Source organism: Xyrauchen texanus, chromosome 30, assembly GCF_025860055.1.
Source record: "Xyrauchen texanus isolate HMW12.3.18 chromosome 30, RBS_HiC_50CHRs, whole genome shotgun sequence".
Classification (NCBI taxonomy): Eukaryota; Metazoa; Chordata; class Actinopteri; order Cypriniformes; family Catostomidae; genus Xyrauchen; species Xyrauchen texanus.
This window is the reverse complement of record NC_068305.1, coordinates 13,431,531-13,444,709: the sequence shown is the minus strand read 5'-3', so window position 1 is coordinate 13,444,709 and position 13,179 is coordinate 13,431,531. Positions and strand designations below refer to the sequence as shown.

Here is a 13,179-nt window from a genome sequence, read left to right as displayed (position 1 = left end):
AACTCCATAATAGGCACTAGAAACATAGCTAGAGATAACTAAAACATCCATGAGCATCCAGAGGACTTTTGACAATCAGCATAATGTCTAGTATACACTTCAGCTTATTCTGTCCAAGAACCACCCACTTTGACAGGAAGAAAGCATCTGACTGACATGTAAAGTGACCAGTCGTATTGTTGTTGTACTTTCATGGGTAATAACCATTAGTGTAGTCTAGCGCATACGTAAATATATGCCATCTATCTTTCTGAGGATTTTCTTATGCTCGACTAAAATGAGTGTCTATAGTGAAATGCTTATGGTAGCCAGAGAAGGGTTTGGTGAAGGTAGGAAGAGGGGTTGATGGACGAATGCACGTGGGTGGCGGCTTTCTTCAGCGGCTCAGCATCACATTGGCTGGCAGAGAGTGAGGGTCATGATATGGGCACAGGGAGGAGAACGATCTCTCTAGAGCCATGGTCAGCATTTAAAGACAGAAGTGACGGGACAGAATTACGTGACAATTCAGTTGCGTTCTGTCCCACTGCCAGCGATGTATTTAAGTTCCGTCACAATACTTATACAACACAGTTCACCCAAAAATTTAAATTCTCTCTTCATTTACTTACCCTCATGCAATCCCAGATGGGTATGACTTTCTTTCTTCTGCAAAACACAAATTATGATTTTTAGAAAGAATATCTCAGGGAGTATCTCTGCAAGTGAATGTGATCAGACCTCTGTAGCTCCAGAAATCACATAAATCAAACAAAAAAGTAATCCATAAAATTCTATTTTTTTTACTCTAAATCTCCACTTTCACTTTCAGATGTGAATGTGCAATTAAACAGGCACCACATGTGACTTTCAGATGTAAAAATGAAAGTGGATATTTGGAGTGGAAAAAAAAGGACTTGTATTTTGATTGACATGTGTCAAGGCGTACACATTTGGGATGGCATGATGGTGAGTAAATAATGGGAGAATTTTCATCTTTGGGTGAACTATCCCTTTTATTGGTTACCATGACACAACATTGGCCAGAATCAAACCTGATCTTCTACTGGGTCCCATGGCACAGAGCATGTCTGGGGCATGTGCACTAACCACTAGGCCACAGCTCCAACACATTTTGGGGTCTACATACAGTACACTGCAGCTTAAATAATGTCTATAAATGTACTATGTTAGATTGCCACATTTAGTTTTAATTCAGTTTGTGCACACACTTATCAACTTACTGTGAGACCCAGGCTCTCCTTTAAATCAGACCCTATTAGCACAAGCATCTGGTGTCGCCACATGCCTCTGCATCCACTCAGTATGCAACACAAAAACTCCCATACGCTGCATTTACTGTGCCAGAGGACTCACAATTACCTCTCACATCTGATCATCCAGACACACACATCTATGTTACTACACTTCAACACTCAACAGAAGAAAAACAGAGCAGGATGTCACATTTTTAGAAAGAGATGGATTCAAAATTGATCATTTGCCTTTGCAATGAAGCCTCCAAGATTTTTGACCATTTCTGTTCATTTGAAGTAAAACTTGGTAAAAGTCAGTAGGGGTTTTTAATTATATGGCCAGAGATAAAGTGGGTGTGAAAACTGATTTTCTCAGCAAAACACACCTCATCGACACTGATGAATTCACACTAACACACATTTAAAACAAATGTTTTTCTTTTTTTCTTTTTGTAGAGGAGAAGCAATTTGAAATGTCCCGCCTCTGTTTCTAGAGCAATAAGCCAAAATTTTGTTTGTCACACCACTTTATGGTGTGTTCAAGCTATGAGCAAGTGTGTGTGTATGTGTGTGTGTGTGTGTGTGTGTGTGTGTGTGTGTGTGCGTGTTTTTGTGATTTACGAGGATATTTTTTAGGTTACAAACTGGTAATTACAAAGGTATTATGCTATAATTGTGGTTTATGAGGACATTTCTAGTGTCCCCATAATTCAAATCGCTTAAAAAACATACTAAATTATGTTTTTTTGAAAATGTAAAAATGCAGAAAGTTTTTTGTGAGGGTTAGATTTAGGGGTAGGGGATAGAATCTATAGTTCGTACAGAATAAAAATCATTATGTCTATGGAGATTCCTCATAAGGATAGAGGCACGTGTGTGTGTGTGTGTGTGTGTGTGTGTGTGTGTGTGTGTGTGTGTGTGTGTGTGTGTGTGTGTGTGTGTGTGTGTGTGTGTGTGTGTGTGAGCATGTATTTATCACTTTGTGGGGACCAAATGTCCCCATAAGGATAGTAAAACCCGAAATTTTTGACCTTGTGGGGACATTTTGTCGGTCCCCATGAGGAAAACAGCTTATAAATCATACTAAATTATGTTTTTTGAAAATGTAAAAATGATGAAAGTTTTCTGTGAGGGTTAGGTTTAGGTTTAGGGTTAGGGATAGAATATAAAGTTTGTACAGTATAAAAACCATTATGTCTATGGAAAGTCCCCATAAAACATGGAAACCAAACATGTGTGTGTGAGTGTGTGTGTGTGTGTGTGTGTGTGTGTGTGTGTGTGTGTGTGTGTGTGTGTGAGCGAGATGAAGCAGGTGTGAAGAGACAGCTTTGTCTATCTTCAGATAAATGTCTTCCAGATTGTAGCCTGAAAAAACATGTGTCTATCTGAGATGGGAACTGCAGAGGAGATCTCTGCAGAAAAATAATTTTCTTGCCAATCAATAATATCCAAAGCTGAAGGAGGATGGTGATAGGTCAGACTTTCATTCTGCATTCATAGCTCATGCTGACCTTAGTTCTTTATCATTAGTTTTGACAGTTTCTCTTCTTAAAAGAATAGTTCACACAAAAATGAAAATTCTGCCATAATTTACTCAAAGTTGTTCTAAACGTGTTTGAGTTTCTTTCTTCTGTAGAACACACAAGGAGAAGGCTGAAAGGCCCTGAGAGCCTAGTAGGTCCTAATGAAAAAAGGGTGTAGAAAAATAATGTACTACTTGTTAAACCATCATTCTAAAAACATGAAGATACACTAAACATACAGTCATTTTTATTTACTTTGATTATCTTCACCCAAATATTAGCGAACATGGCCTGCTACCTCGAAACAATTGAGTTACCATAGTGTTGACAAATTGACAATCGTGAGTCACCACGTAGACAAAAACCATTCCACCAAAGTAGGACCTTTGAGTTCCTGTGTGTATTTGATGAAGTCAGAAAGGGGCTGAGTTTTTCATAAGCTCCCATTTATAAATGAAACGCAACACAGGAAGTCAACATGCTGCTTCCGAATGTTCCTGTACCCTGAAATCACATTCTGCAGAATAATTGGCAAGTGGCATCCCCATCTGACATCTTTGTATCAATTCAAATGGTAAGTTGGTAATGCTGCATTCTGCAATGAATCTCCAAGACACATGCTCTGCAAAAGAAATCACACACTGTTACAGTATGTACGGTTTTTGATGAAGAACTCACTTCTGAACCTACGGAAACCAGGAAATACCGTGTTCAACAGTGAGCATAAAGAGGTTGCATTTTCGCTCTGAAATTACAGGTTTACTCCACTGATGGTTAGGTTTAGGGTTGGGGTTTGGGTTTGGGTAAAGGTGTATGATTAATAAAATGTGCATTCCTGCTGACTGTATTACTTTATTAACAACTAAAATACAATTCTCCGCCATGTGAACGCTTCCTGCTTTGGGGACTGGAAGCAGTGGCTCTAATTTTGGTAAGTAGGCTACAGATTGATTTCAGCAGCAGAAATTTCTACCAACATGTACATTTGCGGAATTCATTGAGTGATCAATCTGGGAAAAGAAGATGAACTGAAAGTGAATAGTGACTGAGGCTGATGTAAATAGAAGCATTTAGTAGATCTCTTTTGAGAGTATTTTTCAGGATACGAGAGAGAGGCAGAGAACATGTTATGACTCACAGATGCTAAAGTGGTGTGAATCACACACAGTGATCACTCCATCTACTGTCCGAGTCCACCAAACATATTTAATAGCCTGTATATCACACCAACACACACAAGTATTGTTACATATTACATACTTAGTGCATTCGTTTCTCCATTTTTAGTCACTAAAAGACATAGAGTGCATTTACCCACTCACACACACAAACGTTCTAGGTAGAAGCAGGTGATATTTCGAGATCGAGAGCAAACAGCATCAGTGCTCTTGTAAGCTGGTGCAGCCAAAGTGCTCTGACAGGATTATATAATGGGACAAAAATTCTCATAGCTACTTTAAATAAAAGACATAATTAGCCACCTGCTCTCTGTGGACGCAGCACCACCAAAACATCCGAGAATCCAATCAGGGAAGAGACAATGAGGAGGCAAACAGTGTGTCTTTGAGTAGACTGAGAGAAATGAGATTTTGCATGCTTGGGGTTTTGCTCCCCGATAACAGCAGATGCCAGGGTTCAATCAAAACATCTACAAAAGCTCTATTTTCGCAATTAAGTTCCAAGTCTACAGTGACTTATTTCTGGCAAGATAGATTAGGCAGCTTGTGTACGTCGTTATTCTTTCTATACTTTCTATCTATAAAAACTTAATTAACTTATAACAACTGATAAAGCACCAAGAACCAAATTGCTCTGTGGCATTTTCAATGGATAGGGTACACTCTGGAGGACCATGTCTGTTTTGGAAGCATATTTTGGGGCACATATTCCAAATTTGTTCTCATGTATTAAAGATCTATTAGATGTCTATAAAAAATGTATTATCTATCATATAACAATACATTATCCTAGCATTAATGTAGTTAGTTAAACACATCAATATCTGTATCGTATCCCCTCATTAAAATTTTGATTTTGGCCTGCTCCACTTCAGAGGACTTGACCTTCTCAATAAATTTAAGACAAACCACAATGTCATAACTCTGACATAATTTGTTGAATATATATTAAAATAAATATTCATGATCCCATAGCTGATAACCAAACTGATAACTGATGTTTGTTTTTACCACAAGTAAAAACAATAACATAATATTTAGCTGTATCCCACATTTTGCTTGTAAACCCAAACACTAAATAATTCCCCAATGATTACAAAAATGTAACATTCCTTAAATTATTACCGACATGGTTAGTTTTTACAAAATTAGTCAATCTTAACCATTCAACCGGATTACCCAAGTTATTAATTGAAAAATATTTGAAAAAATACACTGGTGGCCAAAAGTTTGGAATAATGTACAGATTTTGCTCTTATGGAAAGAAATTGGTACTTTTATTCACCAAAGTGGCATTCAACTGACCACAATGTATCAATCAGGACCTTAATAACATAAAAATTAATATTACAATTTGAAAAACATTTCAGGACTTCTTAAACTATTTCAAAGAGTTCTCATCAAAAAATCCTCCACATGCAGCAATGACAGCTTTGCAGATTCTTGGCATTCCAGCGGTCAGCTTGTGCAGATACTCCGGTGACATTTCACCCCACACTTCCTGTTGCACTTGTCATAGATGTGTCTGTCTTGTCGGGCACTTCTTACGCACCTTACATCTGATCCCACAAAAGCTCAATGGGGTTAAGATCCATAACACTCTTTTCCAAATATCTGTTGTCCAATGTCTGGGTTTCTTCCCCACTCTAAACATTTATTTTTATTTTTCTGTTTCAAAAGTGTCTTTTTCTTTGCAATTCTTCCCATAAGGCCTGAACCCCTGAGTCTTCTCTTTACTGTTGTACATGAAACTGGTGTTGAGCGGGTAGAATTCAATGAAGCTGTCAGCTGAGGACATGTGAGGCGTCTATTTCTCAAACTAGAGACTATGATGTACTTATCCTCTTGTTTAGTTTGTACATCTGGCTTTCCACATCTCTTTCTGTCCTTGTTAGAGTCATTTGTCCTTTGTCTTTGAAGACTGTAGTGTACACCTTTGTATGAAATCTTCAGCACTGTACAGCCTTCATTCCTCAAAACAATAATTGACTGACGAGTTTCTAGAGAAAGTTGTTTCTTTTGTGCCATTTTTATACCTGATACTGACCCTAAGACATGCCGGTTTATTGCATACTGTGGCTACTCAAAAACAAACACAAAGACAATGTTAAACTTCATTAAATGAACCAAATAGCTTTCAACTGTGTTTGATATAATGGCAAGTGATTTTCGAGTATCACACTAGCAATTTATCATGATTACTCAAGGATAATTTGTTGGAGTGATGGCTGCTGAAAATGGGGCCTGTCTAGATATGATAAAAAATTACTTTTTTTAAATAGTGATGGTGCTGTTTTTGACTTCTTTGTGATCAGATGAATGCCACTTTGGTGAATTAAAGTATTAATTTCCTTCCGAAACAGAAAAATCTGTACATTATTCCAAACTATTGGCCACCAATGTATATATATATTTTACTTTATGGGAAATATAAGTTTATCAACAAGTATAAACCAACATTTAGTCAGAAACGAGTTGGCCTCTACTGAGCTTAATATAGGTTAAATTTGCAGTCCTGTAACACATTCTACAGCCGTTTTTAAAATGTTATCTTTTTTTTAGCTTCATAAATGCTTATTTAATTGGCATATTTATTTATTTTTTCATTTATTTGTTTTTGTTGCTAAAACATGACAAAATTACATAAATCAGGGTTTCCAAAGTTTACTATTAAACGGCTCACATAATATTCAGTTGAATCATCTCAGGTTTATGATCAACATGTTCTTATGCACCTCCTTTCACTGAATATTTGCTGAAAAATAAAAAGTACTTAATTGTTAAAAAAAAAAAGTATTTATCTCATGGAAAGTGCCCTGCAAAAATACAAAAGAAAAAAAAAATAGAAAAAAATAACCATTCAAATAGCACAGACTGTTTTTCTAACCAACAAACACATTCTTCTAGTCTACATTTTTCCCATCATTTTTCGTGGTGTTTTCACAGGTGTCTGCATTCAAGTAAGGTGAGAAGGGGCTGCCTGCGTGTCCTGTCCCAGCATTCTTTCTGTTCCACTGAGACACAGTCTTCAGATCAAATTAACAGCCTGAATGACTCAATAAAGCAAACTGGGGTGATAAGCCCGATAAAGACCTCCTCACTCTGCAGGCCTAATAATGGAGGTAATTGGCTGGCCTTTCATTCTCTTCCTCTCTCTCCTTCACACTAAGGTCATTTGTTGGGCCAGACACACTGGAATAAAATCCTCAAATCACCTCAAAGTACATCAATAAAATAACCTGAATTGCATTTCAAATTCATGTGATTTTCAGGTGACATTTCAATGACAATTTCACTATTTAACATTGAGCTTGTACACTGAGTGTAGCCTGAAGGAAAAAGAAGAAGCCTTGGTAATGTAATGAATAAAGACTTTAGGCTCATAGCTGTACTATAGGCTGTAACCACCACCTAACACATTGATGGGGACATGCCCCCCAATATTAAAGTAAGTGCTGATAACTGATAAGCATTTCCAATGGTTGATTCATAAATGATTTATTTCCACAGTCCTGAATATGTTGAAACATTCTTGAACTATCACTATTGTGTCCTTGATCAAAACACTCAATGCATTGCTCCAGGGGTACTGTGTTATTAGTAATACACTTTGAATAAAAGCATCAGCTAAATGATTAATAAATAGCAGTTCCATTATAATCAGGTATGATGCCTGAAGGAAAGCGAAAACACTCAGTAGACCAGTGAAGTGTAGGGTATTACGGGGCTAAAGGCACACCTTTAGGAAAATGTGCTTTTTTTCTGGACACACAGTGTATTAAGGTCGGAGGGGTGGGGGGGTGTATATTGATGGAGCAGCATAATTTGATTAAAAATAAATAATAACAAAAGGTTGTTTTGATTAAAAGTCTGTTTAAAAAAACGGTGGAGAGGTAAAAGGCTCACACATTTGGGGTAAAAGGCAATAGAGGGGCAATAGTTATAGTGCAAAATGTGTCAACTAATGCTAATACTTTTGTGACGGCAAGATGCTTTTTTAAAATAACACATAAAGATAATGCTAATTTAAATAACTACTTCAGAAAAGGGTGCACCATTTCCTCTAAATATCAGTCACATTTGGCATATAAAACATCTCAAGCATTCTATTAACTAAATTAATCTCCATTGAAAGTTTTCTTATGTTTTCGGAATGTATTATTGAATAAATTATGAAAACATATTAAACAATATGTTTAATGGGGGGCTTTAGCCCCTGCAACAGGGGGAATTTTTACCCCAAGTACCATCTTTTCACTTATTAGACAGTTATTAAAAAACATTCAAATGATTTAATCACCTTGAACATAACTGAAAATAACAATGTAATTATTTCAGGGATTTTCATAATAAATTTGCAAAATGTAAAAAATATTAAAGGTGCACTCAGTAAATTTTTGTTCATATCATCTTGGACTTACAGTGACACCTAGTGGTGTGGATGCAGCATTATTCAAAATCAAGAGGTTTCAGTTACAGATGCCATTGTAGAAATTCACTATTTACAATCAGCCATGATTAATTTAATCCAAGAGTGAAAGTGTTCATTAACAAGACGGTTACTGAGATTAAGCCTCTAGTATTCAGATGGACATGTGATTAAAAAATGTCAGCCTCCATGAGGACGCCCCTGCCCCATGTAGAATAACAGCTTTTATAAGGTTACTGATATGACTAAAGTCCTCATCTCATGAGAGTGTCATGATTTTATACATGCTACTAAATTACAATTAATTTCGTTAGAAGGAACTTTAGACACTGCACGCCATGACCTCATGGATCATGGATATTTTCTATAGTGAAGTGTGCAGTGACAGTGTCAAACAGGTGTTAATGAAAATTCCCTTGTAACAGAAAATGAAGCTGTCACCATTGTGCGGTTTGATTAAAATATAAATAAATATAAACGAATTAACTGGCTAATTAAAAATAGACAAAGGGAAAGCAAGAATCCCAAAGCGCACCTCACCTTGGAACTTGAACCCTTCTATCTGGATCCACAGACAGAGGTCCTCGATGTCGCAGTCGCATCCCCAGGGGTTTCCGCTGAGTCCCAGAGAGCGCAGCGCTGGCAGGGTGATCAGCGAGCTGATGTTCAGCGCCGTCAGGTTGTTGCGGCTCACGTCCAGCACCTGCAGCGCCGCGTTCTCCGCGAACGCCTCCGGGTGGATCTCCGACAGCCCCGGGTTATCCGTCATCCTAAGCATGACCAGACTGGCCAGCGGCCCAAACGTCCGGTCCTCGATCTGCATCAGGTTGTTAAAAGACAGATCCAGGTAAGCGAGCTTTCGTAGGTTGCCAAAGGTGGACTCGGAGATCTCCTTCAACGTGTTGTTGCTGCAGTCCAGGTACACCAGATCCGACAGGTAGTTGAGCTGGAGCGCTGGCAGGTCACCGATCCGGTTGTTGGAGATGATAAGCTGCCGGGTGGCCAGCGGGAGGTCCACGGGGAAGATGGTCAACTCTTGCCCTGCGCACTGGACCACCAATTGGTCGTCGCACACGCAGCGGTCCGGGCAGCCGGCGGTGAGAGCCGGGGACGGTGCTACATCCATGACGAAGATGAATAGGAACACCAGCCGCAATGATTGCGCGCTCGGCTCGGGCAAAACACGCATGATACCGCCGCCGGCTTCATCAACTGTGTGTGCACTCGCGCATTCTTCATTGACCTGTTTGATCCGGTTCGGTCGTTATTGCCGGTCAGGACCGTTGAAATGTTACCTAGTCGATGCTGTTATTAGGAGCCTCTCCCACGAGCGCGCGCACAAGTCTCCTGAACAGCAAAGGTGATCTGCGTCTTAATCTTGCTTTGAGACCTTTGCGTAAATCACTTTCTGTGAAGATCCCCATCAGCTCGATCCGTGTCCATCTTCTTTGCAGTGTTATTTTAGGGGTCCAGAAAATAGTTTGTTTTTCCGTTTGCGTAGTTAAATTATATTAATAGTCTCTCACGTCCATAAACGCACGTAATTTACGAGACTCAGTCCTGAGGCGCACCATCGTGATGTTCTTGTGGCTTGCGCAGCTTCTCTCTGCAGCTGTGGGTGAGAGTGTTTGTTTGAGAAAGAGAGAGAGAGAGAGAGCGAGAGAGAGAGAGAGAGAGAGAGAGAGAGAGAGAGAGAGAGAGAGAGAGAACACTGAGTCCACGCGCTCTAAGGAGCTGACTTCAGAAAATGTGAAAATTACTTCAAATTATAGTATACTAGTAGTGTAACCTACATAGTGCGTATTGGTTACATACTTTACTTTATACAGCATGTTTAGTTAATAGTAGCTATGGTAACATGACAGCGTGTGTGAAGTTTATAGTAGCCCATATAATGTATGTTCTGTCAACACATTCTCACCCGACTCGTCACATACGGACGCTTCGGGCAGTTTCGTCACATATTGACGCGCCGGGTACACCTTTGGCGTCGTTTTTCGACGCGCAGGGCGGTCCCATACACTTCCATGGATCTCCGCGAACCGGAGCGTGCAGCGTTCAAATGTCACGTCCCGGGTAAGCGTTGGTTCTGTGTGTAGGCTATACATGTAGGCTATGCACTTAGCAGACACTTTTATCCAAAGCAATAGTCTATTTAAGGTATACATTTTTACTTCGTTTTGTGTTCCATGGGAATTAAACCCATGACCCTGGTGTTGCTGGTACAGCTCAACTGGTGTCCACCTGTAGAGTTATGCTGTTGTAGTCTCTAGAATTGAACACAGTGTATAATATGCTATAGTATAGTATGGTAAGCTTCTGTATATAGTGTATATTCATAGTAAAGCCCTATACAGTATGCATGTATAGTGTTTTGAATTTAGTATGGAGTGGTGGTGCCATAGTGGGCTAAAGCACATAACTGTTAATCAGAAGGTCACTGGTTTAATCCCCACAGCTACCAACATTGTGTCCTTGAGCAAGGCACTTAACTCCAGGTTGCTCCGGGGGGATTGTCCCTGTAATAAATGCACTGTAAGTCACTTTGGATAAAAGCGGCTACCAAATGCATAAATGTAAATGTAGTATGCATGATAGACGGAAGTAAAAATAAAGTCCATTATTTATGTGTAATGTAGTAGCATATACTGCATGTTTCTGTGTATTTAGTAGGCTATAATTTGTATATAGGAGTACGCTATATATTTTTGCACTTAGCAGACACTTTCATCCAAAGCAACAGTGCATTCAAGCTGCATTTTATAAAGTTATGGGTATTGAACCTATGACCTTTGTGTTGCTAGCAGCATACTTGAGCTGCAGGAACCCTAAAGATGTACACTGTAGAAGTCTATAGTATCTAATACACATATTAGGCATAGTGTAGTGTAGTAGCTATAGAGCAGGGCCAGCACTACCATTTTGGGGCCCAAAGTAGATTTTCAAAATGGGGCCCCTACCTACAAGTACATCTATCCAAACACACAACACATTATTAACTTAGTTGGCAAGCTTAAAATCATGCAAATAAACACAAACATTTAGAGACAGTGGTCTCTTCGGGTCCAGAGAATGGGTAACCCCATTGGTTATATTTATTTATTTAAAATAAATTACTTTCTGATGGCCTATAGCCACTGTCTGTCTCTGCTTACATGGATAGATAAGGGGAGAATAGTGAAATTGGCAAAAGTCAGAATTGAACCACAAATGTCCACACTACTAATCAACTGTTAGTTGTCACCACAATAGTTCATAGGATAAGGACGGTCAAATTCCAGTACTTACCTCTACATGTCTTTCCTTCAAAGCATATGTAATATTTCTTATAGTTTTGAACCTCCGTTAAGTTGGCACCCCATATAATGAAATAATCTCCAAAACTATTTCATTCGTTTGTGCTGTGATTGTGCTGATTTGTGCCGCAAAAATTAACGTTTGTGTTGGCAGGGGCGTCGGACTGGGGGGGTAAAGGGTACCTAGTACCCAGGGCCCGAGGCAGGGGGGGCCCCTTAGAAGTCAGTTTTCTATACATACATATTTGGTACGGGGGCCCAGCAAGATGTTTTGTACCCAGGGCCCAAAATTTGGTGCTACGCCCCTGTGTGTTGGTTTGGTGTTTGAGATATTAAGCATTCTTTTTTGGGCTTTGTGACATCACTCTCCACCCCATTTTGCTCAAATCGATCCAAACCTGATAGTTTGTGCTTTGTTTGTGCCGTTAAAACAAAAGTTGTAACTAATTCCCTTCCTTAGATATAGCAAAAATGTTCCCTTCCGAGGGAACTCGCACTGCGTCGTTGAAAACGACTCTTTGGGGAACGCTCCTTAGCGTGCGCCTCTGAATTATGAATGAAACTATTCCAATCTTGATTGGTGTTGCGTCATGACGTAACATGTGACGGCATAACCGGATGCATAAAAGTGACGCCGGTACACACACACATTAGCTTTCGCTCTTCAGCAAGCGCTCTATGTTGAAATTGTTTGTCTTATTTGGTGTTGTTTGTCTGATTTAAAAATATTATGGCCACCGAACAGTTCAAGAAGTGTGTGCACCCCTGCCCTCGTTTCATTACGGGTAGGGACACGCACGCTTTATGTGTGAACTGTTTGGGAGCGCTAGCACGCACAGGCAGCTCTCGAGGGATCTGCCTGTGAAAGTTGTGAAGCACTACCCATGAGAGTGCTGCGCTCCCGGTTGGCGTGCTTTGATGAGCACGGTCAGGCTCGCGTTCCCCACGGTTTTGGTCCCGCGTCTGTTGAGGCAGCGTGGCGATTGAGATCGCGGGGTTCGCAGCGGGATTTTGCAGATGAGAATGAGACTGCTGCGGCACTTTCTCATTCTTCGTTTGAGGATCCCGAGCTTACTGTGAGTGGTGCAGAAGCCCGCGTCACGGCTTCTTCTGCCCATGATCAGGTCCCGATGCTTGAGCTCACTGCTTCCGAGGAAGTGGATATGCTCAGCATCGATGCGGACAACCGTGAGCCAAGCACGCCAGTTTTTGGCCAAGCTTATGAGGAGCTGATTGAGGTTGTGACGCGTGCCGTGGCCAGACTGAATATCAGCTGGCCACAAAATGAGCAGGGAACTGAAGTTCTCTGAGACTTCAGGGCATCCGCATACTGAATTATATCGATGACTGGCTCATTCTGGCCCAGTCTCGAGAAATGGCGGTTCGGCATCGAGATGTCGTCCTTGGCCATATTCGAAGTTTGGGGTTGAGACTCAACACAAAAAAGAGTGTGTTACAACCATCCCAGTGCACAACGTTTCTGGGTGTTGTGTGGGACTCGGTTACGATGCAGGCACG

General features: G+C 40.1%; 1 protein-coding gene across 1 annotated transcript in view; it reads right to left on the bottom strand.

Moving 5' to 3' along the window:
- LOC127623733 (leucine-rich repeat-containing protein 52-like) overlaps positions 1-9,588 on the bottom strand; it is a 47,365-nt gene extending 37,777 nt beyond the window's left edge. The window contains exon 1 of the mRNA XM_052098212.1: positions 8,906-9,588. Coding sequence (XP_051954172.1) covers positions 8,906-9,554 — 649 coding nt within the window. The 5' untranslated portion in view covers positions 9,555-9,588. The remainder of the gene's footprint in view (positions 1-8,905) is intronic.
- Positions 9,589-13,179: the final 3,591 nt, after the last annotated feature.